The sequence below is a fragment of the Muntiacus reevesi genome, chromosome 2, assembly GCF_963930625.1.
Source record: "Muntiacus reevesi chromosome 2, mMunRee1.1, whole genome shotgun sequence".
NCBI classification, from domain to species: Eukaryota; Metazoa; Chordata; class Mammalia; order Artiodactyla; family Cervidae; genus Muntiacus; species Muntiacus reevesi.
The window spans coordinates 163340338-163366498 of record NC_089250.1 but is presented as its reverse complement, the minus strand read 5'-3'; the positions used below and the strand labels follow the sequence as shown (position 1 = coordinate 163366498).

Here is a 26161-nt window from a genome sequence, read left to right as displayed (position 1 = left end):
CATTACTAATTGCATCTCTGGGCAGGAAAATATTAATTTTTCCAATCAGGCAGGTCTAGACAAATCACAAAGAGGTCTAGGAACCACTGCTTGGAACATCTCACCACTGACAACTACATCATGGGTTTTAGGATAAAATTTCCGAAGCAAATGGAGCAAAACAAAAGCTGAGCGGGCCGAGAGCTGGCCACGCCTCGGGCTGGGTCACACCTCTGGAACTGGTCCTACCTGGGCAGGCCTCCTGGGTCCGCGCCTCTGGGTGCCTCCTCGGGCTTCCTTTCTCCTCTCTGACTGCTCCCGGGTGGTTGCACGGATTCTGGACTTCGCGCCGAAGAAGTCCTCTGGACCACAAGAAAGAGAAATTGGAAAGGAAATCAAGCAGGAATCTTTGAAAACACAGAGACTTTATCAATAGGTCGCTGATCACAACACTGAAGAGCCAGGGGTGTTTTTGTTTGTTTGCCTGTTATTTTGCTTTACTGTCCATCTGAGCACTGACTGTTCCAGGCGCGGAGCGAGGCTTTGGAGGCACACGGTGAGCAAAGCCCTGCTCTCACCTGATGGAGGAGAAACACAGCAAACCAGCGATTTGAGCTGAGTAGGCTGACTGTTTCAGTAAAAAAACACACTGGGGACACCCCTCACACTTTGGGGGCCATCTGCTTCCTGGAGAAAGTGGGATATTGAATCTAAGATCTTAGTGCGTTTTGTTTGTGGCCTCACCTTGACGAAAATACACTTCCTGCCCCTGCCACGGTTTGCACACCAGAATTCAGCTGGAAACTTGAAAAAAATACTGAAAAAATACTGGGGCCACCCACTGAGGTCTCAACCATTCTAAGAGTTGGTCATCATTTCTTAAACAGCACAGAAAGCTTGTCTGCTGTTCAGATGATTTTTCAAACTAAAATGCAAACATTTAAAGCACAGTCAAAACATCAAATCATAGGATAGAAAGAGATGAGATGTTTTAAAAACTCAATTTAAATGATGCTCATTTAAGTCTGATACAATATCAGAAATGGGGGAAAGGACTTCTAGGAATCCCCAGCAGTATTCCTCAAAGCAGTGGTTGTCTTTTTTTAAAACAACTTTTTATGTATTTATTTTGGTTTTTGGTTGCCCTGAGAGGCTTGTAGGATCTTACTTCCCCAGAGAATTGAATCCATGTCTCCTGCAGTGGGAATTGAACCCGTGTCTCCTGCAGTGGAAGCACAGAGTTTTAACCTCTGGACCACAGGAAGTTCCCAGTGGTTGTCTTCTGTCTTCTCAGCAGGGTTCCTGAACCCCCGCACCCCAAAACAACTCACACACTTTTCTCTGGAGCCAGATCTGCCTTCTAAAGAACTGCTCTTCTGTCCCTCTGCCCCTAAGGTTCTCATGGAAACGTCAGTCCTAGTGCCCTTCACTGCTGCCCATCTGGATATGCACAAGACTCAGATTAAGGGCAGGTCCTTCCTCAGGACTCCCCAGAGAACCAGAGGGATGGTAAACCGGTCACTGGCTCTGTTAGAATATGAGCACAAGAGTTACTGGCAGTCTGTCTCTGGCCATTGTGGAGGAAGGCAGGCTGCAGCAGAGAGTACAGACTCAGCTGGTAGAGAAAAGCCAAGACAAAATGTTTCCGCAGCTGGTCTATTTCACTGAGTGGTTGGCTGTTTGTATTCACCCCATTGTGTCCAGAGGTGAAGTATAAAAGATGCTTCAGCTCTCGAGGACTCAAACTTTCCAGTGCTAAATAGGAATACTACAATTCAAAAAATCTCCATTCACTCTTGCTGAGACAGAATGAAGGGAAAGAACACAACAATAATAACAACATCTGTTTATTGAGCATTTACTAAGTGCCTGGGTGTTCATTGGAAGGACTGATATTGAAGCTGAAACTCCAATACTTTGGCCACCTCATGTGAAGAGCTGACTCATTTGAAAAGACCCTGATGCTGGGAAAGATTGAGGGCAGGAGGAGAAGAGGACGACAGAGGATGAGATGGTTGGATGGCATCACCGACTCAATGGACATGGGTTTGGGTGGACTCCGGGAGTTGGTGATGGACAGGGAGGCCTGGCGTGCTGCGATTCATGGGGTCGCGAAGAGTCGGACACGACTGGGCGACTGAACAACAAACATATCCCTGTAGCTGATTCAGGCTGCTGTTCAGAAACCAATACAACAGTGTAACGCAACCATACGCCAACAAAAAATAAAAAATTAATGGTAAATCTTCTTATGGGCTTATTTTTTATTTGTCATCCCATTACTCAAATTTCTACATGAAGCCACTCCAGATAAAAATTTAAAGTATTTTGAGCTATATTATCAGCACTCGTCTTAGAACAGGGGTTTTAAGAGGTTATGAATCTGGCCAAGATCACACAGCAGGGGAGTCTGGTGGACCTGATCCTCTCTGATTCCAAAGCCAGGGAGAGGCATCCCAGTGGAAGCGGGGAGCTGGGGTCGATTCCTCAACTAAGAGGGGAACTGTGGACCCCAGGCTGGCGTGACCTCCATGCTGGCTGACCCAGTCCCTGTAATGAGCACCCTGCTCTGTCCTGTGGACCTGAGTCTTCTGATCTGTGAGTCCTGAACAGAAATCACTCTCTAGAGTAATATCATAGACAATACAAACTTCCAGTCACAGTAAATTCCAATTCCATAGTGTCCCTGACTCTTCTGAAGAAGGCTCTTTATACCATCTTACTACCTTTGGGTGCCTGCTTTACCATTTAACTATGATGACTCCAGAATCATAATACAGAGTGAGTGACATTTTCATATCAGGGTCCTGCATTTTTAAAACTCTAACCCAATTCCTGTTTGTCTAACTGTCATACAGGTCTCAGCTACAAATACCTCTGCAGCCAGGCTTCCCTTTCAATCCCCACATTATCTGCAAATAATTGAACAGATAAATCTTCTGCTCTTTATTCCAGGATCAAGGGTAATTTAAGGTAATTCTGGAAAGACATTGATGTGTCTAACAGCTCAGACAGATGCAAACAACAGATGGAATCAGGAGGCAGAGCTCTGCTCTCACCCAAGGTGGGGAGGGGACCACGTGCTGAATTTCCTCCAGCAAAGGAAATATGACAAGGACTCAGATTTGTCTTCAGAGAAGAAAACAGGGTAGACCTTTATCACTTTTCAGCCCCACCTGTCCTCCTCATAGAAAGCGAATCTGTAAGAAGAACAGCAGTTCTCTCCAGCAAAAACAGAGCTGATTGGAGTCAAAATAAAGGCAATTGTACTACCTACGGAGACAGCACACTGCAGTAGGCAGTTATTTCACATCCTCTGATTCTTAGAAAATCCATGTGTGCTAGCAGGCAGGTAAAATACTATTATCCATTTCTCAGAAACAGAAGGTTAAGGAACTTTTGCCAGGTCTCGTGCCTTGAAGTCCAATACTCTTTTCACGATAATAACACCCAATGCCTACATCGCATATTTTTTGGTAGAATAATCATAGCAGACATTTTTATGAACACTTTCTATGTGCCACATACAGGTCTCCACTGATTTTCAAGCTTGCTTTACATCACTTCTCTTTTACAAAAGACCTGTACATGTTTTTCCGAAACCCACGCACAACTACTGACTCTACGTGCTGCAACTACTGGAGCCCGCACGCCTAGAGCCCTGCTCCACAACAGAAGAAGCCACAAAGAGAAGCGCATGCGCCGCATCAAAGATTAGCCCCCGCCCCTCCCCGCGACCCCCGCAATTAGAGAAGGCCCGAGTGAAGCAGTGAAGACCCCAGGGCAAACAAAAATAAATAAATAAACAATTTAAAAAAAAAGAAATTCCAAGGGGATTTTTGCTTTTATTGAAAAGGCACAAAGCAAAAATACCTTTCAGCATTTCTTTTGCAGCAAAGCTGTTATGGAGACAGCATGAAGGCCTAGCAGCAGCCAGAGTGGCCCCGCCAAGCTCCTTGGCTCACTCAACATCCCAGCAACAAGTCGCCATATCTCTCTCTGAACTATGTCTGTGAGCACCTGGGCTTTATCCAGTTTATTTTGTGCATCTATCAGCAAGAGATGTCCTAAGGTAATCACTTCTTTGCTTTAAGCCATATCAGCTTACAAAAGCTTTCCTAGGAATTTTCTACATTCAGAAGGCGGACAACTGGGGCAGCCTGCACTATTGTTTTTAAGTGCATAACATATTTGAACTCATCCAATTCTTATACAACAACCCTATTTTACTGCTAGGATCCCTTAGCACAGAGAGGTTAAGCCACTTGCCCCAAATCACACTATTTGGAAGCGGTGAAGCCAGGACTTGGACTCAAATGGTTTGGCTCCAGAATCTGCACCCTTGACGCCCTGCCTTATGCTACCTCACCAGGCAGTGGGAATCCTATGAGTCCCATCACCTTCCTGCCATGCTCCAAGTAACTAAAACAACTGGACATCTATGAACACTGTGGTACAGAGGCCTGGAGTCAATGCCCAGAATAGTCCCCTGGCACAGGGAGGCATTCCAGAAATACTTGTTGAATGTATGAAAAACAGATCATTCCTGTTTAGTCTGCTAGCCACTTCTGCAAATCGAGGGGCACACAGCTCTCACCTCTGCTTCATTTCCCGCAGTGCCTTTGAGCTCATCCCTCCCCCATCCCTCCCCCTCTCCCCACCCTCACTGCTCCCCATCCAGTTTCCCCATCCTAGCAACAGTACTAAGGCCTGTTGCTTACAGGATTCCTAGGGGTCTGTTGTGTCAACAGGCATCACTACAAAACAGGATACGTTTCTAAAGTTACCCCTTACACTTCCAAATAGCAGGCTGGAAAAAAAAAAAAAAAACTGGCAATGCTCCACATGACAAACAGACTTGTCAGGTTGCTTCTTCAAATCTTTCCTTTGCTGCCATTACTTGAGTAAACAAACAGCCTTTCTTTGGCTCAGGAATACTCCAGAGCTCTGGGTTTATTTAAAAGCAGCCTTCAAACAGTCACAACTTTCCAGTCCTGAAAAATACACTTTACCCAAAGCTAAAGTGCTTTCCCACTAAAAAAGAAAAATTCCCCTGACCTTACCTCTTAAATAAGCTCCACCTCTCTGGACCACGGCTTACTGGTCATGCCAATAAAGAGGTTTAATTAACACAGTTAGATCATGACCAGGGTGTCTTGCCAAGTCGCCCACTCTTGGAATGAGCTTCTGGGGAGCAGTGTGACTGCAGGTGAATGCTGGGAAGTAGACCAAAGGTCATCCCCATGGCATTAGGAATCGGATTTCAGAAACAACTGCCGGGCTGCCAAATATGGAGGGGGAACACATGTTCTGCGCTCGGGCCGGTGGGCCACCCATCTTCCCTGTCAAGCGAGGGCAGAGGCTTAGACCAGTTCTGCTAGATCATCCCAACCATTTTTCACCTCTCCCACTCCCCTTGCAGGCACTCTGTCAGGCCAAGAAGAGGGAGGCCCCCAGGTGGAATTTTAGGCTTCCCCAAATGGAACGCTTTCTCATGAAGCATGGTGCAACATGGTAGGATAAATGAACGAACTTTGGAGTCAGAGAGAGCTGGGTTTGAACCCCCACTCTACCCTGACAAAGTGGAAAAAATAAGAGAATCGAGTTTGCGTGGGGGTTTGGGTGATTCCGTCTCATGTTCAGGAGTCTAGACTTCAGGTCGATACAGAAGATTTTAAAAGATAAGGTGTGGGCCTCCCTGGTAGTCCAGTGATTAAGAAGCCGCCTGTCAATGCAGGGATATGGGTTCGATCCCTGGTCCTGGAAGATTCCACAGGCTGCAGGGCAACTAAGCCCACGGGTCACAACTACCGAAGCCCACACGCCCTGGAGCCTGTGCTTCGCAAGAGAAGCCACATCAGAGAGAAGCCTGCACACCACAAGTACAAACTGAGAGGACCCTCTGCTTGCCACAACTAAAGAAAAATCTGTGTGCAACAACAAAGACCCAGTGCAGCCAAAATTAAATATATTTTTAAAAGATAGATGTATTATAAAATATATATATATATATTTTAAAAGATATGGTATAAGATACTAACTTAGGGGAAGTTGAGGGAAAGGGTAAGGGAATTCTCTCTATTCTCTTTGCAATTTTTCTGTAAATCTGAAAATATTTCCAAATAAAACCTTTAATTAGAATAAAAGTGTCATGGTTCCTACCCTCATGGAACTTACGGCTTAGTGAATGAACAAGAGATAACATTCAATGAATAATATCTGTCTCCCCTTCCTCAAAATTGTTGGCATCAAAAGTGGTAAGAAGTAGCCCCCAAGGACCCAGGAACCTCAAAGATGCCGGAGTTCACAAGTTCTGACACCTGGAGTCCGAGGGGAGAGGAAAACCTTCGGGACTTCAGAAAACTGTTCAGTATTAACGTCTTATCTGTGCTTAATATTTTAGTATCAATGTGATTTAAAGAGAGATACATAAGGTCAGAAAACCCAAATCATTTCACCCCAATCCCCGACCTGCCCGCCACTGTGAGTGACGAGAGAACTCTGTCAATATGGAAGAAAAGAAAAAAAACACCTGTCCAAATGGAGCAGAGTCCCTTTATTCAGAACTGGGGTTGTCAGATGGACTGTAATGTCCTGTGATTTTTTTTACATTATTGCACTTGAAATACAGATATAAATCTTATTTTTTGCTCCTCTAGGATTTCTTTAATACATCTATTCATTTTCATGCTAAAGTAGCATGACACTTGATTTAAGAATAAGGGTGCAACTGTTGGTGGAAATGTAAATTGATACAGCCACTGTGGAGAACAGTATGGAGATTCCTTTAAAAACTAGGAATAAAACTACCACATGACCCAGCATTCAAAAAACTAAGATCATGGCATTCGGTCCCATCACTTCATGGCAAATAGATGGAGAAACAAGGGAAACAGTGACAGACTTTATTTTCTTGGGCTCCAAAATCACTGCAGATGGTGACTGCAGCCATGAAATTAAAAGATGCTTGCTCCTTGGAAAGAAAGCTATGACAAACCTGGATGACATATTAAAAAGCAGAGGCATTACTTTGCCGACCAAGATCTGTATAATCAAAGCTACGGTTTTTTCAGTAGTCATGTACGGATGTGAGAGTTGGACCATATAGAAGGATGAGTGCCAAAGAATTGATACGTTTGAACTGTAGTGTTGGAGAAGACTCTTGGACTGCAAGGAGATCAAACTAGTCAATCCTAAAGGAAGTCAGTCCTGAATATTCATTGGAAGGACTGATGCTGAAGCTGAAACACCAATACTTTGGCCACCTGATTTGAAGAACGGACTCATTGGAAAAGACCCTGATTTGGGGATAGATTGAAGGCAGGAGGAGAAGGGGACAACAGAGGATGAGATGGTTGCATCGCATCACTAGCTCAAGCTCCAGGAGTTGGTGATGGACAGGGAGGCCTGGCATGCTGCAGTCCATGGGGTCACAAAGAATCAGACACAACTGAGCGACTGAGCTGAACTGATGACCCAGCAACCCTACTACTGGACATATACCCTGAGGAAACCATAACTGAAAAAGACACATGCACCCCATGTTCACTGCACACTGCTTATACTAGCTAGGACACGGAAGCAGCCTAGAGGTCCAATGACAGATGAATGAATAAAGAAGTTGTGGTACATATATACAATGGAATATTATTCAGCCATAAAAAGGAATGCATTTGAGTCAGTTCTAAAGAGGTGGATGAACCTAGAGCCTATTATACAGAGTGAAGTAAGTTAGAAAGAGAAAAACAACTACTGTATATTAACTCATATATATATGGAATCTAGAAAGATGGTACTGATGAACCCATATGCAGGGCAGCAACGGAAATGCAGACACAGTGAACAGATGTGGACACAGTGGAGGGAGGAGAGGATGGGATGAATTGGGAGAATAGCACTGAAACATATACATCACCATAAGTCAAATAGATAGCCAATGGGAATTTTCTGTGTGACACAGGGGGCTCAAGTCTGGGGCTCTGTGATAACGCAGCGGGGTGGGATGGGGTGGGAGGTGGGAGGGAGGGTCAAGAGGGAGGGGACATATGTATATCTATGGCTGATTCATGTTGGTGTATGGCAGAAATCAATGCAATATTGTAAAGCAATTATCCTCCAGTTACCTTCTCCAGGGGAATCTTCCCAAGCCAGGGATCGAACCCAGGTCTCCCACATTGCAGGTGGATTCTTTACCAGCTGAGCCACAAGGAAAGCCCCCAATTAAAAATAAATAAATTTAAAAAAGGATAAGGGTGCAAGAAAGCAACTATACTCCAAAAAAATAAAAAAAGAACAAGGGTGCAGGAAGCCAGGTGCAGTGGTTCAAAGCCAAACTACAGTGTATATTTAGCCGTAAGCCTTCAGATTCTCTGCCTCTAGTATCATATCTGGAAAAGAGGAATCATATTTACAGGGTTGCTTCGAAGGTTAAATAAAATAATATGTGTGAAGCACAAGGTCCAAGGCTAGATCATAGTAGACACTCATACATGTTAGTTATAATTATAAAGAAGAAACTGATTCAGAACTCATTAACCAGGAGCCCCAGTGCCTTTCTCAGCTTGGAGTTAGAACAGTTAATCCTATTCTTCAGAAGCGGCATCCGGCCAAACCTGAAGCCATGCAGTTCACAAACTTTAATAATGACTCCAGCAAAAATTAGCACCAACCCTCTGGGCTGGGCCATCAGACGTCATACTAAACAAGCTCTCTCCACTGTTACCAGCATTGCAGTCATGCTGTTTAACTGTCTTTATTCAATTTATTTCTCATTAAGCACACTTAAATCATCCCAGGTGCCCACTTACTGTCAGTAGACTGTTAGAAGATAATGTTCTGCCAGGGCTGTCATAATGTTGAGTGCCCTGGGTTACTCCAGAAATAAGAGAGACTCCCTCCAAGCTGAACTCAGGATCCCAGGCATTTGTAGATTTAAACAATATATGCACATACTTGTGTACCTGTGTGCGTGCTCATTCACTAAGTCATGCCTGATTCTTTGCAACGCCAGGGACAGTAGCCCACCAGGCTCCTTTGTCTATGGGATTTCCCAGGCAAGAATACAGGAGTGGGTTGCCATTTCCTCTCCAGGGGATCTTCCCGAACCAGAGATCGAACCCTCCTCTCCTGCCCCGGCAAGCATCCTTTACCATCTGAGCCACCAGGGAAGCCCATGCAGATACTTAGCAGCCATTTACCTAGAAGCAAAATAATAACCACACAGTGCCTGAGCCACAGCTGACCTCAGCCTGTGGAAGCATACCCTGGGGTGCCTCGCATAGCACAGATTCTCTTGTCCTCCTGGTCCTCTGCTCCTTGGATGTCAGAGAATCTGAAGCCACAGTGCTGAGGTCGCTTTCAGGAATGAACCTCAGACTCAGCTGCCTCATTGGCCCTGAGGCAGAACCAGGAAGACCTTCCCCAGTGAGGTCTGGGCTGGGGAGGCCTGCGCAGTGACTTGCCCTCAACCCTCCTTACCCCTCTTGTTTCCTGCTCATCCTCCAGCTCCCCCAGAGAGTCTTCCGGATACCCAGGGCCAGCTCAGGTGTCCTTGCACCCATCCTCTTGCTTCACAGCATTGACCACAGTTTCTATAGTTGAAAATCCTTTTTTTTTCAAACTACAGAAACATCCAGACGATGGAATTGCTTTAAAAGCGCATTTTTAATGATCATATATTTTTTTTGATCATATATTTTTAAGTCAAGCCATAATATTAATAAAAAAATAATAATAGGATTGACTGTCTTTCTTTTCCTCCCCATGCTGTCAGAGCCATAAACGGGTACCACGACAGCCCCAAGGCCAAGAGGAAGTTCAGAGGTGGTAAAGCCGGCTGGGATGGGCATTGCCCTTCTGCTCTGGAATCCGTGTGCTCAGAGCTCAGGTGTCTCTGCAGGGCTCCCCAGAACCAAACACTCGGGAAAGATCACGGAATCGCTGTCATGCCTGCTTTCAGGTGTTGGGGCTGTGGGCTGGCGTGGCCCTTATCTCACCATAAACCCTTCTGTGAGAGTCCTGATGCAAGAAACCCCAGGAAGGGCTGTTGGAGGGAGGCTATCCTCATTACCACACCACCTCCACCTCTGTTCCGAAGAGGACACGCCAGTTAGGACCCTGGGACTAACTGGCGCGCTGGTCAGCAGCTCAGCCTCAGGCCGCTCCGCCGCCCTTGGCTCACTGTTCGTCACTCTAGTGACCTCCCACTGCACTGCACCCTCCTGCCCCACGCCGGCCGCCCTCCACAGCCTCGGTTAGACACACGGCTTCCTTCTCATTCCCAGCCAACACGTCTGATGCCCACAGGAAGACGAGTCACCAGGAAGGAAAGGCCTCTGAGTCACAGCTGTGCATTTTAGTAGCTGTGGCTGCTCTGGGCTTCCTGAGAGCAGTCCGCCTGCCGGGAGGCCTCAGTGAGTCAGTCAGCGGAGGGAAGGAGCGGGAGTAACAAGTAGGACTCGGCATGCAGGAACAGGCATCCAGGAGGGGCTGAGTCTCCTCTAAGGTCAAAAGGCCTCAGTCACTAAGGAACCTTCAATAAGGAACAATGGATGAAGTTGGTCCAATCTGCGTGTGTGAATTTCTCCACCAATGACTTCTCTTCCCTTGGGAATACAGATAAGAAACCAAGGCCACATGACTAAATTTCAGAGTTTGAAGAGTGTTTGTGCTGATGAAGGAACAAATAACTGTGCTCTTGGGCAGATTCCAGATATAGGACAATCGTGATGTTATTAAGCTTGACTTCTTAAGGTAAAACGGTGAATAATTAATTTGACACATCAGTTGCTTCCCAAAAATGTCAGCAGCAAAAAATCATTAGGCTAATTTGCTGGCCTGCTGCCAAGAGACTATGAGGAGAGGTCCTACCATGGCTCTCGCCCAGCTTCCCTCGGTGACTACGTGAAGATCCAGTCTCCCCAGTACCTGTTATCCCCCCAGCTTCCACGATTAGTATACATCCTGCCTCCTCTGACCTCATCTCCACCACCCCCCACATGCACCCCTTTCTCTGCACCCTTATCAGTCATCCCAGCCCCATCTGCTTTTGTCCTCTCTCCCCTGGTCCACAGTGGTGGAAATGTCTGTCCTCTAAGCCCACTTCTGCTCCATTCCCATTCCCTCTCAAACGTTCAAGGTCAGCCTTCTTTCTGCCGACCTTTCTCATCCATCCTCCACTGGTCCCTGTCTCTTCCACAAGCCCACTGGCATCCAGTATCTTCAGTCTTTAATTAAAGCTTCCAGGCAACTTTCTCCACTAGCTACTGTCCCAATATTCTGCTCTTTTTCTTAGGAAAACTTCCTGGATGACCTACACACCTCTTTCCACTTCCTTATCTCCAATTCCCACATCAGATCTGCCCCCTGCAACCTGCACCCCAGTCCTCACTGGACCTGTGCCTGTGAAGGACCTGCAGGGCAATATAAGGCTTTCCTCATCTGGTCGCCACATTGTCAACTCAATGGACAGCGCTCTGCTCCTTGTTCGTCAGCAGCATCTGATGCCACTATACCCTGTCTGTTCCTCGATACTCATGATTGCTTAGGTCCCTCATTTTCCTTTGTATTTAGTCAGCTTCAACTCCTTCAGAAATACCCCCCCCCCCACACACACACACACACCCTGATTCTTCCACTTCCCCCTGGGCTTATGTCTAAATGTTGAAGCATCTCCAATTAATCAAGTCCCTCACTCTCTCCCAATGAACTTCCCCAGTGACTCAACCGGTACAGAATCCACCTTCAATGCAAGAGACACAGGAGACTCGGGTTTCACCCCTGGGTCAGGAAGATTCTCTGGAGGAGGAAATGGAAACCCCCTCCATTATTCTTGCCTGGAGAATCCCATGGACAGAGGTCCAGTCGGATGCATTTAAATATTTGTGCTGATGACTGAAATATACATCTCATGTCCCATCTCTTAAGTATCCAAATGCCCACTAGATCGCTTCACTGTAGTTCCCAATAGGCATTCAGATTTAATGCCAAATCAGAACCTTTGATTTTCTCCCTTCTCCCTAAAATTTCCTCTCCTCCCATCCTCCCCATCTGAAGAAATGACATTCCCATCTACCCAAAGGCTCAGGCCCAACACCTAGGGCTCCCTCTTGGTTCTGGTCTTTCTCCCATCCCATAGGTTTGATCCCTCATTAGGCATTTCTCTCTGCCTTCAAAATACATCCCCAATCCAGGAACCCTCTTCCCTGATACCTCATTCCAGGCCATAATCATCTATCTTTTTGACCTCTAGATAGCCTCTTAATCAATGTCCCTTCTCTACTCCTGCCTTCTGCCCCCTAAAGACCGCGCTCAACATAGCAACCACAACATTTTAAAATCTCCAATCAGGAACTTCCCTGGTGGTCCAAGGCAGGGAGCTTGAGTTCAATCCCTGGTCAGGGAATTAGATCCCACATGCTGCAAGTAAGAGTTGGCATGCCACAACTAAGACCCCTCAGTGCAGCCAAATAAATAAATACACTTTTAAAAGTAAAAAAAAAAAAAATCTAATCAGTTCAAGTCATTCCTCCTCTGAAAACTCTCGGGGGCCATTTTCAGAGTAATCTGGGAAGTTGAGATTCTGGGCTAGGCCTACATTTGGCTCAAATAAAACTCTGTTCTTATTATTGATTGCTTTCATCAAGAGCAGCAAGCAGACCCTCTGGAAGCCACCCTTGGTAGGCAGAGCTACTCTCCTTAAGGCAAGGAACACGCCTGCAGGGTGACTAACACGCCTCCCTCTGGGTGTGCAGATGTCGCAGCAGGCTACATTTTATCGCCTCACACTGACCGCACCCATAGGCACACACCTACCTTGACACCGTCTCCAGGAAAAATCTCCGTGAAAGGGAGGCAAAGCCCCCAGCTTGCCCTCCTTCCCAGTGGATGGCAAACACTTCAGGAAGAGCTCAAACTAGGGGACTCAGCCAGCTGCACGATGCGCACCCCCACTGAGGGCGCTCGGGAAGCAATATTCCTTAGGACAAACCAGCTTTGTGCACTGGTGGCAAAGGGCGGCCACCACCCCATACTCAGCCTCCCTCCAGCATAAAGGAAATCAAAGCAGAAATGTTTGGAAGGGTAAGTATTAGCAGTCGCATTACCTTGAGAACATAAGCCGTATTCAGTATCTCACAGCATAGCAACCCAGTCAGATCTTGGGTGTTGATTAGTTGCTAAGTCGTGTCCGACTCTTTCGAGATCCCGTGGACAGTAGCCCGTGAGGCTCCTCTGTCCATGCTATTTCCCAGGCAAGAATACTGGAGAGGGTTGCCATTTCCTCCTCCAGGGGATCTTCCTGACCCAGGGATCGAACCCACGTCTCCAGCCTTGGCAGACAGGTTCTTTACCACTGAGCCACGAGGGAAGCCCAGATGTTTGGTAGACACACCAAAATGTTAGTTTTAAAAATCCAAACATATATGGCAGATTTCTACTGTGTTTTATCACTTATTTGAGGTGGGCAGGAGGAGGCAATGAGAGAAGAAAGAGGAGAAAAACTAAAAATGCAAACAAACACAGCACGCCCAAAGTCTGCAACCAATTAGAGGTTAGGAAGGGGTCTGACAGCAAACCATACAGAGCACGTCTCTCAGTACCTGCAGAGGCTCAGGGTTTGGAGGCCACAGGATGACGTTATTCAAGCCAGAGTCCTCTTGCTGAAAGCAAAGTGTCTTGCTGTTAGGATGGGCCACAGTGAATGGTAATCCTCCCAAGTACCAGAGAGAGACCCTAACTTGCTGGAGGTGCTCCCACCTTGCCCACCGCTACCCAGGGGAAGTTAGATAACAGGAGAAGGATCTGCAGCCCATGGGTGTCTGAAGGAGGCCAGGACTAGGCAGGACTAGGAAGACCCATCTCTCATCCACTGCACTGGGGATGTTGCTGGTTCTCAACGCCTGCTCCTTAATCTGCGAGGACAGGTTCATTCGGACCTACATCTTTCCCTCCAGGAGTTCACTTGTAAGCAGGATGCAGGCACCTCCAAGTGCATCTTCACAGAGACAAAGCTTCTGAGAGAGAGGACTGGGAGCAAGAGTGGGATGGGAGAGGGTGTGGAGGCAGAGGAACTAGTTTGGAGGTGCTTACAGTGACCCAGTTATGAGGATATAGAGTTGTGATGACGGGAATGGAGAGGAGAAAAGCTGTTAGAAGGCAGGACTTCTAACACATACTATATGGATGTATGATATACATGATATACATGTATGTATGATATACATGATGTGCATGTATATATACATGTATATCTATGTGTGTACACATCTATATCCATGTGTATTCTAACACATGCTACATTTTTTGTCTTTTGCGAAAGTGCTCTAAGCTACACTGATGGGACTGTCATTGCCCTGGAGCCACCTTTCCCCATCAGGCATGGGGACATGACTCGGGCTGTCCCACATTCCAGGACACAGCAATTGATCCCAGCCAGAGAGGGCATGTGACAAATCAAGGCCCATCAGATTCCTTAGAGGAAGCTGATCAGAGGCTGGACCATTAGCTGGAAAAAGCGTGGAACTGCCTATAGGGCTGGGGCACCTCCCTGAGGACTAGGACGTCAGAGAGGAAAGCAGAGCAAAATCCAGAGAGAAGAGATCTCCAGCGACATCTTTTGAACCTCAGCGACTACTGCAGCCAGACCCTCTCCAAGGACCTCTCAGTTCTTTAGGACAGATGAGCCCCTTCTCTGCTTGTGGCTGCTGGAGATAGGCTTCTGTCTCTCATAACCAAAAGCAGTCCTGATTAAACAGAAATTTGGAAAACTAAACGGCCAGTCCACTAGTCAATCAGTCAATCACAGGGCGATGTATTAAAGGCAGAGAATGGGAACAGGTGGAGTTAGAGGTGATTCCTGTTTCTGTCTTGAATGGTAGGATAGGTCATGGTACCCAAGAGAGAGAGTGCAGAGGGGAGGATCAGGGAAGGAAGCCGAGCTCAGGCTTGACGAGCTCGGGGTGACTGTGAGTCATCCACGCAGAGACATCCAGGAGGTGCTATAAAGATGGGACTGGAGTTTCTGCCCCATGGGGGACCCTGAGCTCTGAAGCCAAATGTACTTGTGCTTAATTTCCATTTGTTTCTCCCAGGAAGGCAAGCCTTGTTCTAATCCTGGAGTCCTAAAGGCAACCATGATGCCCCACTGGGTCACACTTGGCTGAGGCTGGAAATGTAAAAAATTGTGATGCCAGGAAAACATCTTCTGTCTGTTCCAGGAAGGTGGGCCGTAGGGAGGGAGCCTGGGGTTGGGAGCTGGCAGGAGATGAGGAGTGTGCGTGAGAGTCTTTAAACAGCTGAGCATTTTTACTCCTAATCAATAACAATCTAAGACACTAAAATAGTCACTGGTTGCAGGAATGTAGTGAGATGGGCCCTCACGGCCTATTGAGAAACATATAAATTGTCACCACCTTTCTAGAAAGCGCTTTGTATAGAGATACAGCTGTAGATATAGCTATTAATATATAGTAAGAATCTTTCAAAAATACCCTCCATTTGCTACACCAGTTCCATTTCTAGGTATCTATTCAAAATAAACCAGCCTTCAATTCTGGACAGTGAGGTTTAGTATAGGTAATGGAGAAAAAACATAAGCTACTTTAATTGTGTCTATATTCAGGTAGAAATTCCTCTCAGCTTAGGGAAGATACCAAAAGCATTATCTATAAAAAGAAAAGCTGATCTATTGTACCTCCTAAAAGCTTCTCTGTAAAAGAACTTGGTAAGAGGATGAAAAGATAAGCTACCAATGGAGAAAATACTTGCAAACCACAATTTGAAAAAGGATCAGTATCTAGACATTATAAAAATTCTCAAAACTCCACAGTAAGAAAAATCCAGTTAGAAAGTGGGCAAAAGACACAGATATTTCACCAAAGTGAATAAACAGATGGTAGTAAGCATGTAAAAGATGTTCAACATCATCAGTCATCAGGGAAATGCAAATTGAAAGCATAATGAGATATCACAACAGACACATCAGAACATCAACACCAAACAGTGACAATACCAATTGATGGCCAGAATGCAGAGAAACTGGCTCATTCATACACTGCTGGTGGGAATGTACAGTGATTCAGGGATTCTAGCAGATGGTTTGGTGGTTCCTTATAAAACTACACATGCAATTACCACATGACCAAGCAGCTGCACTCTTGGGCTTTATGTCCGAGAAATGAAAACTTATGTTCACCAAAAAAAACCTGTCTACAAATGTCCATAACAGCTACTATTTAGTAGTAGCCCCAAACTGGAAACAACCCAGATGTCCTTCACTAAATGATGGTTCAACAAACTGTAGCAGGGAATGCTACCCATCAATAAAAAAGAATGAACTACTGACATACACAACAATCTGGATGAATCTCCAGGAAATCATGCTGAGTGGAAAAAGCCAATTCCAGAAGGTCACCTACTGTATGATTCCTCTTATGTAACATGGTACAACATTCTCCAACTCATTTCTATAGAGATAGAGAACAAATTAGAAATTGCCAGGGGTTAGGAATAGGGCCCCAAGGGAGGTGGGTGTGGCTCTAAGGGCAACAAAAGAAATTCTGCCTCTGGAAATATTCTGTAACTAGATGGTGGCAATGTCAGTATCTGGGTTGTGATTCTATACTCTAGTTTTGTAAAATATTGCCCTTGGGGTAAATAGGTAAAGGGTACCTGGTATCTCTCTATATTACTTCTTTAAAAAAAATTTTTTTTAAGAGTTTTTTTTTTATATGGAACTCTTTTTTTAAAGTCATTATTGAATTTGTCACAATATTGTTTCTGCTTTCTGTTTTGGTTTTTTGGTCACCAGGCATGTGGGATCTTGGCTCCTCAGCCAAGGATCAAACATGTACCCCCTGCATTGGAAGGCGGAGTCTTAACCACTGGACCACCAGGGAAGTATCTCTTTGTATCATATCTTCCAATACCATGTCAATCCACCACTCTCTCAACAGTAACTCCCGCAGAGGCTGCCAAGTGGGAATGTGGGCCTGGTGTTACAAGACCTTCCTCTCTTTTAGACAATCGAACAGAAGCCCCTGTTGGCTACAATCCCCACCTCTCTTTATTGCCCACCTCTAGCCATTTAACGCCATCACTGTTTCTTCTCTGCCCCTAAAGAGTGAAGTTGGCCACCTTTTCTTTTCTTCTCATTTACTTTTTTAGGGATTTCCCTGGTGATCCAGTGCCTGAGACTCTGTGTTCCCAATTCAGGGGGTCCGGTTTCAATTCCTGTTCCAGGAACTAGATCCCACTAGGAGTTAACACACCCAACTAAGAGTTGGCATGTCACAACTAAAGATCCTGCACACCACAACTGGGACCCAGCACAGACAGGCAAGTAAATAAACATTATCTTTTTATCTTTTTTTTTTTTAGCCGCACTGTGCACTGCTTAAAGGATCTCAGTTCCCAAACCAGGGACTGAACCCAGACCACAGCAGTGAAAGCCCAGAATCCTAACCACTAGGTCAACAGGAAACTCCCTACCTTTTCTTTTGATGATTCCTGTTTTCCTGCTTGAGGAAAGATAGTAGGGAAGGGAAAAAGCTAAGGGAAAATGAATTGCCCAAGATTGGCTTTTAGGTTCGGTTTTCTCATCCAAAAAACTCTGTACTATTAATCCAAGATTTCCACTGTGTGTCAGATCAATGGGAAAGTGTTTCCCTAATTTTGCTCACCAGGGCATTGAATTACAACTCTCAAACTTAAGATAAAATCTGTATTTAATATCCCAATATTACACACAATTAAGCAAAATCTATTCCTCAATTTTGAAAACCTTACCTAACATGGAAATGATAGTTCACATTTAATGTCCTCAACATTGATAGATTTTAAAACTACTTTTTCCAGACCATAAATTTGTTTTGTTTTGTTTTGCTTTTGCGGGGGGGGGGGGGGGGGGTGGCCTGGGGAGGCTGTGGTAGGGAAGTGTGGAAATGGTTTTATTTTAACCCCTGCTATACCCATGTAGGTTAGTGGATGGGGGAGGGGCAAAATCCAGGGTGGGGAAATGTGCCAAACTCTCCTATGTCAATTTTAAAAGCATAGAATAAGAAGCGAAACTAGTTTTTATATAATTTATAAAATCAGGGCTAGACTTAACTACAAAGGGCTTCCCTGGAAGCTCAGATGGTAAAGAACCTGCCTGCGGTACGGAAGGCCCAGGTTTGATGCTTGGGTTGGGAAGATCCCCTGGAGAAGGAAATGGCAACCCTCCAGTATTCTTGCCTGGAAAACCCAACGGACAGAGGAGCCTGAGGGGCTACAGTCCATGGGGTCGCAAAGAATCCGACACGACTGAGCTGACTGAGTGACTAACATACACTTGATACGAACACTTCTGAAAACGGAATGAAAAACCCCTACAGGGATACAGAGAGGAGAGGAGAGGCTGAAACGCCCAGCCAGCGCCGCTCAGGAGCCCCGAGCAGGCCAAGACACCCACCTGGCTGCCTGGAGCGCTGTTCTCGTTGCCCATGACGACTCAGGGTGCTCAGCGTCCCTCCGGGTTTTACCAGTGCCGACTGGAAGAAACGAAAGGGTACGCACATCTGTAAATCTGAAGCAGGTCTGGGGCTTCTCTGCCTACTCATCTCCCCGGACTTAAAAACCAGATGATGGGGAGTGTTTATCTCTAGAGTCACATCATGGAAAACTGCTTTTGAAGGGTTTTCCTTTGCAAAGTGCCACCCAGCCGTCTTTCCCAGCACAGGCTGTTGTTTAACTCCCACCCACGGCTGGCAGACACTTCTGAGAGACGAGTTCGTTTCTGAGGCTCTGACTTAACGCCAGGGTACACATATACGGATATATACAAACGGAGTGACAAAAGCGGCTGCTTTGCCAAGGAGAGCGGGAGGCATGCCGCTGTCAGAGCGTTTTCTGTTGCCAGTTGTGTTTGGTTTGGAAATCCCGAGCGTGGCTGGGGTCCCACCGTCGGGGACAGCAGAGCCGGGTGTCTAACATTAGCAGGCGTGAAATCCACTGCTCCTCGGGAACATGTGGTATTGATATTTTTTACTCTAAACACTTGTTTCGGCAAATCAGTTTCACTTCTGCACATATTTCTCTGAAGGCAGTACGGTCTTCTTGCTGAGGGAAATGGGTTGTTGTAGCCAGACAGAGAATAAATAATCATGTAAGGCGGCTTGCTGCTCGACACCCAGAGTCACTGCACCGGGCTCACTTGATGACACTGCTTATTAGTCATCATTGTAGTGAAGGTGCTTCCCACACAGCCCACGGAGAAACCCAGGATGTCTGCTGGCATCACCCGACAGAGTTCCAGCTCTGAGACCCCATAACAGAAGCAGGAGTGGGACTATTTGTTCACTTTTCCAGGTGGAGAAACCAAGTTACAGAAAGCTTTTGAAATTACAGACTTTTCAATTACATGCACCCCTCTGTTCATAGCAGCACTGTTCACAATAGCCAAGCCGTGGAAGCAACCGAAGTGTCCACTGACAGATGAATGGATAAAGATGTGGTACTTGATACACACTGGAATACTACTCAGTCATAAAAAAGAGTAAAATAATGCCATTGGCAGCAATACGGCTACCAGGTAAGCTTTTACATATAGAACAGATAAACAACAAGGTCCTACTATATAGCACAGAGACCTATATTCAATATCCTATGATAAATCATAATGGAAAATAATATTCTAAAAGAGAATGTGTATATGTATGTATTGGCTTCCCTGGTGGCTCAGTGGTAAAAAAATCTGCCTGCCAATGCAGGTGATGTGGGTTCAATCCCTGGGTTGGGAAGATCCCCTGGAGAAGAAAATGGCAACCCATCCCAGTATTCTTGCCTTGAAAATCCCATGGACAGAAGAGCCTAGCAGGCTACAGTCCATGGGGTACAAAAGAGACGGGTAGACACAATTTAGTGACTAAACAACAACAACATATATATGTGTGTGTGTGTGAGCGTGTGTGTGTGTATAACTGAATCATTTGGCTATGCAGCAGTAACTAACACAACACTGTATTTTTTTAATAAAATAAATGCCTTTTTAAAAAAATTTTGTTTTTATTTTTGGCTGCACCGTGTGGCATGCAGGATCCTACTTCCTCAACCAGTGATCAAACATCGGGAGCATCGCGTCTCAATCACTGGACCGCCCACGGAAGCCCCACCATACCATTGTATTAAAGCAACTATACTTCAGTAAATAAATAAATTAAATTACAGACTTTTTGAGCTGGAGCCTTAAAGATCACCAATTTAATCGAGTGGAAAAACAGGCTGCAGAGAAGGCCAGGCATTTGCCAAAGACCCAGCTGGAGAAGCCAAAGCTGGAAACAGACCCCAGTCTCCTTCCTTCTGATTCAAGATTTCTTCCATGGCAGGATGACTGTCATCATAGCATTTCCTCAAAAAACTTCAGCGATGGACTTACTCAAAATAAAACGTGTCCGCTGATTTGCTTAGCCATTCAACCAACACTGAGTGAGTAGCTACCACATGCTATGTGTAATTAACTGTCCCAGGAAAATAAAATATAAATTTTTGAACAAGTCCAGTTAAAAAGCCCCCAAGAGAATGGATACATGTATAAGCATGGCTGAGTCCCTTTACTGTCCACCTGAAACTATCACAACATTGTTAACTGGTTATACTCCAACATAAAACGCTTTTTAAAAATTAAATAAATAAAATGCCCCCAACAGAGAAAATTATGAGTGGCATCACTGTAATGATCAACTCTCTCCCTCCTAACTCTTTAATCAAAAAGTTGCAATTGCTCAATCCTTTTTTGCCATTTGCTGTTTATAAGATGAACCAAAAAAAGGAAGCATATGCTCACTTATAGAATGTAAAATGTTCATTTATTTAAAATCAACCACTTCAGTTTATTTTTTCTGTTCATTTGCAAAATGATGCCTCCTTAGGAAACAATGGTGAGTGTTACAATCACTGTGCCCTTCTCCATTAAAGTAACTTCCTTGTATCTGTCAGGCTGAACCACTGCGCAGCTGGAATTACATATGACTCGATGCAATATTAATTTTTCAAACTCAATCAACAAATAAAATTCAATAAATTTCCTTAAGAATCAGAACATCTAAATTAGGTTTCAATTTTTAAAATTTTTATTGGATACAATTGCTTTAGAGTGTTCTGTGAGTTTCTACCCTACAGCAAAGTGGATCAGCTGACGTGTTCATTTATCCCCTCTTTTTTAGATTTCCTTCCTCTGCAGGTCACCACAGAGCACTGCGGAGAGTTCCCTGTGCTATACAGTAGGATCTCATTACTTATCTGTTGAACCAGGTTTTTTAAACTAGCTTTTAAAACTGTCTCTGGCTCGGTGTAAATTTCAAAACCTCCTGGAAGGAAGCCTGTGTCTGGAAGGCTCTCCCAGTGACCTCTAGAACTGCCCCGCGTTAGGCTTCCCCAACACCAGGGGGGGAGGTACCACTCTGCCATCTACTTACGGTCGGGGATAGTCTGTTGACTTTGGAGGCAGGGGCCCACGGAAAGTTTGCGTTTCAGCAACTGGACTTTCTCTTCCTCCATTCAGAAGCGGGCGAGATCTAAGCAGAGGCGCTGACCCACCTCAAGCCGTCGGGCAAGCAGCCCAAACAGTCTCCACCCACCACGCTGACACAAACCAGCTGCACCCCATACCTGGGCAGAGCCTGCGAGTCATGCGGTGAATACACAGACATCAGCATTTCCCAGCCCATTGAGGCTGGCCTTTCACGCGGAGGATTTTCCCCGTTTGTACACGAGCTGGGCTCTTTTCAGCAAAGGCTTATCCAGACCAACACTGGCCCCTGTGATCTGATTGGCCGCACCTAGGGGAGCAGGACGGCCCTGCCCCGCGAGCAGGGGCACCATGGGTCACTCGCGCCCTTACGGTTTAGAGAGGGGGACAAAACTTTCCTTCTAGAAAATGCTCCAAGGTCTTCCTGTTTGCACCTGGGAAAATTCCACCGTAAATAACGTGGAAAGACAAAGAAAACTTGTGGAAACAGGATGACGCCAGCAGTCTGGCACCTGTTTATAGTGTGATGCGTGCAGAATGTACTTACACAGGCGTGGCTTGAGTTTCAACAAGTGAAGTTGTAAAAAGCCCAGACTGCGGGTAGGCAGACCTGTCCGCCCAAGATGGAGGCTCTGCAGCCCGAGGGTGGGGCTGGAGATGGGCGGACCCCCGAAGACTCTTGTGTCAGGCAGCTTCCTTCCTCCCCCAGATTCCAGTGATTAACCATCAGTCACTTATTTGCATGAATGAAGCCAATTTTAACATATATGCATATTATTTTTTGTGGTGGCAGACTTTCATTCATTCTGCAGAAAACCCTTACTATTGTCTCCACTGTGTGACTCCTCCAGGGAAACAAGTCAGCATTTCATCAAAGGTCTCCTGGAGACCAGGTGTCACCAAGCTCAGAGGAGTGTCAGGACCTCCTTGGAGGGGAAAGTTGGATGTGGAGGGGGATCTCAGGGCCCCTCTTCTGGTTCAAACAGAGCCAAAGTGTGTATGTTTCAGCAGGCAATGGATAAGCAAGTTGAGATCTATTCATACAGTGGAATATTTATTCAGCCATAAAAAGGAATGGAATTCTGACACATGCTATAACTTGGACGAACCTTGAAAGTACTATGTTAAATGCAAGCAGCCAGACACAAAAGGTCACATTTTACATGATTTTATTGACATGAAATATCCAGAATATGTAAATCCAGAGAGGCAGCTACCAACATTGTGAAGGAGTCAAATACCACTTAATTGCTCACTTTAAAATGGTTAATTCATTTGCAGCAACATGGACGGACCTAGGGATTATCATACTAAGTGAAGTCAGACAGACAGAGACATACATGTGATATCACTTATATGTGGACTCTAATAAAAATGATACCAAGAAACTTTTTATAAAACAGAGATAGGGACTTCCCTGAAGGTCCAGTGGTTAAGATGCTGTACTTCCACTGCAGGGGTGGTGGGCAGGGTTCGATCCCTGGTCAGGGAACTAAGATTCCACATGCTGTGCAGATTAATGTATACACACTACTGTATATAAAATAGATAACTAATCAGGAACTACTGTATAGCACAGGGAACTCTATTTAGTATTCTGTAACAACCTATATGGGAACAGAATCTGAAAAGAATGGGTAACTCACTTCACTGTACACCTTAAATTAACACAGTGTTGTGAATCAACCATGTCTAATAAAAATAAAATGGTTAATTTTGTGTCATGTGAATTTCACCTCAATTTTTAAAAGTGAATGTGTTTCATATCTTGAGATTCTGCACAAAATATTGCTTGAAAAAAATAAATCTACTACTGGGGAAAATTTTGCAAATGATTGCTTTTGGGTTTATTAGTAGTAGAGTTCCATAAGCTTGAGATTTCAAGGAATAAAAAACAAGAACATTGGCCTACCCTCATCCCCCACTCCCATCAAAAAAATCAAAAGAGAATTCTTCTAGGGAAGAGAAACTTTTTAAGCAAAGTATCTTAGATGAGCCCATTGGGAATGAAGAAATGTCCCAAGCAAGTCTTCAAGAGGTGAGCAAACGTAGCAAAACCCTGACAAAGAGAAGGAGGGAATGGGGGGCTCACTTCCTAGGAGAGGGGTGAAGGATGGAGAGAGGATGGCCAACCAGACTGGCAGAGTCCCATAAAGACCGTGAAGGTGGGGGATGTTCGGTATTCAATTTTCAGCTGTGTGCACTTCAGCAGTGCAAATCCCCTCCAGGAACCTCTCCCTCGGCCCACTCTGCAGCCTTGTCTGTTCCTGTGACCACCACCAGCCCCTGGACCACGGCTACCGGACATTAAGCATCGTTGTTGACACCTGTCTCAGCACTGCTGTCCTGACCACCGCCAGGCATCAGAGTCAGTGCCACTGCGGAAGAGAGTGAAGGAGAAAACAGACTTTTCAGCTTCCATCCCCTTCCATCCCAGGAATTAGTGCTCGGCCTCTTAAAAAGACAGATCTCCCAGACACAGGGGATGGACCCAGAGGCGGGGCACCATGGAATCCAGAGTGTCTTCATTCCTTAGCCGTGACCCCTTGTCCTCAAGGCAGCACTCTGACAGGAAGGACCCCAACAGCAGTCTTATCACAGCCTACACATGTTCATAGCTGATCAGCTTCCCTCTTTGTGCTGTTTTCTTCCAAGCTGGACATTCAGCAACTGACCAGTCTCCGCTTCCTGCCACAGATGGCGAAAGATTCATGTATGTGAGCTCCGTCATCTGCCTCTGGGACAACCTGCCTTTGGAGGCAGGATAAGGTTGTGATTACGAACCAGCCCCCGGGACCAGAACACGGCCCTGGGAACTCCAACTCCACCACCTACCTGATGTATAAATGCTGGCAGATGATTTAATTTCTCTGTGCTCAGTTTTGCCATCTCTAAAACGGTGCTTGTGGTGAGATACGTTCCATAAAGCTCTTGCAGTAGATTAAGCACTTGATAAATTGTTGGCTATTATATTATTCCTGGCAGTGGGTCTCTTTGGAGCCCCCAACAAGCAAATCCCACAGCAAAACAAAGCTGATGCTGCCTTCTTTTTTATCCCTTCAGAAAAATTACCAATTCAGGGGTTACTAACTAGAAATAGGTTTATCAGCTAAACTGACTCGTGCATTAAGAGACAGATGTTGGTGAAAACTATGTATAACATAGGCCAATAAGAAGTACATGGTTCCAAGAACACTGACAAGGCAATTAACATTGAAATATTTACTGGGCAAGTGATACATCGTTCCAATTCTGTCCCTCTATATGATCATCACTAGGTGCCCAATGGTAATTTAACTAGAGTTACTCTATGTCCCTGGGTGAATGAAACTGCAGTTGTTCAAAAATGATCCACGATTTAAGATTCTAATTGATTCAAGGCAGCTCGTCACAAGCAAGACTGAATTCACAAAGGTTTCTTCTACCCACCTAGTCTCCTGACAATTCAAATATAAACTTTGTTTTAAAAGATAGTTGTTTGTAAGAATTTTTATCTTTAAACTGGTGTATTGACTGGTGTCACATCATCACAGCTGCAAATATAAACCAGGACAGCCTGTTCTTCCTTTTTTAAAAAGATTTATTTGGCTGCATCCGGTCTTAGTTGTGGCATGAGGGATCTAGTTTCCTAATGAGGGATCAAACCCCTGCATTAGGAACACAGTCCCAAACACTGGACCATCAGGAAAGTCCCAAACCAGGACCGTCTTCGGTTCATTCACTCAGTTACTCATCTATTTAATAAATACTGAGCTCTTTCTACATGCTAAGCACTGAGGGGCTTATGTTCCCCTGCACTTACAGCAAAACTATTAATATGAGGCAGGTATGTTGTTTTTGTACGGATAAACAGTTGAAGTCCAGGAGAGAGTAAGAGGAAGGATGAGTCTGGTTGGCCCCAACCCCAGTATTCAATGAACAAGGTAATGCTGTCACCCTGGAAGATCTTCACCTAGAGTCCAAAGGTAACTGACTGCCTTTATCGCTCACTCATTTATTTCTATAGTAGCACATGGAGTTTCTAGCTGTTGTCCACTGAAGCTTCTTGGGAAGGCCTCAGCTTATGAATTCCGCTCACTAATCTGGAGGAGGGTAGAAGGTAAGGTTTGGGCTGGTGATGAACAATCATGGCTCGGGCAGCCTAGTGGGGGTGGGTAGCCAGAAGCATTGCTGAGAGGAGCCAAGAGCATCACTGGGGAAATGGGGCTTGGAGTCAAGTCCGACAGAGGAGGGGATAAAGCCAGGAGAACCAGCACGGCAGCTAAACTGTGCAGAGCAGCATGTGGGTGGAGGACGCGGCTCAGAACCCAAATTGTGCTGTCTGGGCTGATCCCCCACTTGATCTGCTGTGTACAGGGTGGGAGGCACAAGGAGTTGGAGAAACGAAGTTGAGATCATGCAGGCCTGGTTTCATCGATGATAATGCCTGGACTCAGAGAGGTTTTGCCGCTAAAGTCCCACTGTTCTGTGAACAAGCTACTGGGATGTGTTGATTCATCAATCTCATTGAGTTTTCTGTGCAGGGCTTTTAATTCTTTATTTTAAAACTCTCTTTTTGTATATGGGGGGAAATGTATGTATTTTACAGGCTTAACACACTTTGATTCTTCTTCAGCATTGAATCGTCTCGACTGTTGACCTTGGAGATCACCTTCTCCAACACAGATGAGGAAGTGGAGG

General features: G+C 45.4%; 1 protein-coding gene across 7 annotated transcripts in view; it reads right to left on the bottom strand.

Moving 5' to 3' along the window:
• Nucleotides 1-26161, bottom strand: part of TACC2 (transforming acidic coiled-coil containing protein 2) — a 227463-nt gene that overhangs the window by 182186 nt on the left and 19116 nt on the right. For all 7 annotated transcript variants that reach the window (XM_065923466.1, XM_065923461.1, XM_065923460.1 and 4 more), the window contains exons 2-4: nt 18428-18506; nt 13578-13637; nt 229-341 (exon numbers count right to left, since the gene is read on the bottom strand). In XM_065923466.1, coding sequence (XP_065779538.1) covers nt 229-341; nt 13578-13637; nt 18428-18460 — 206 coding nt within the window. In that variant the 5' untranslated portion in view covers nt 18461-18506. The remainder of the gene's footprint in view (nt 1-228; nt 342-13577; nt 13638-18427; nt 18507-26161) is intronic.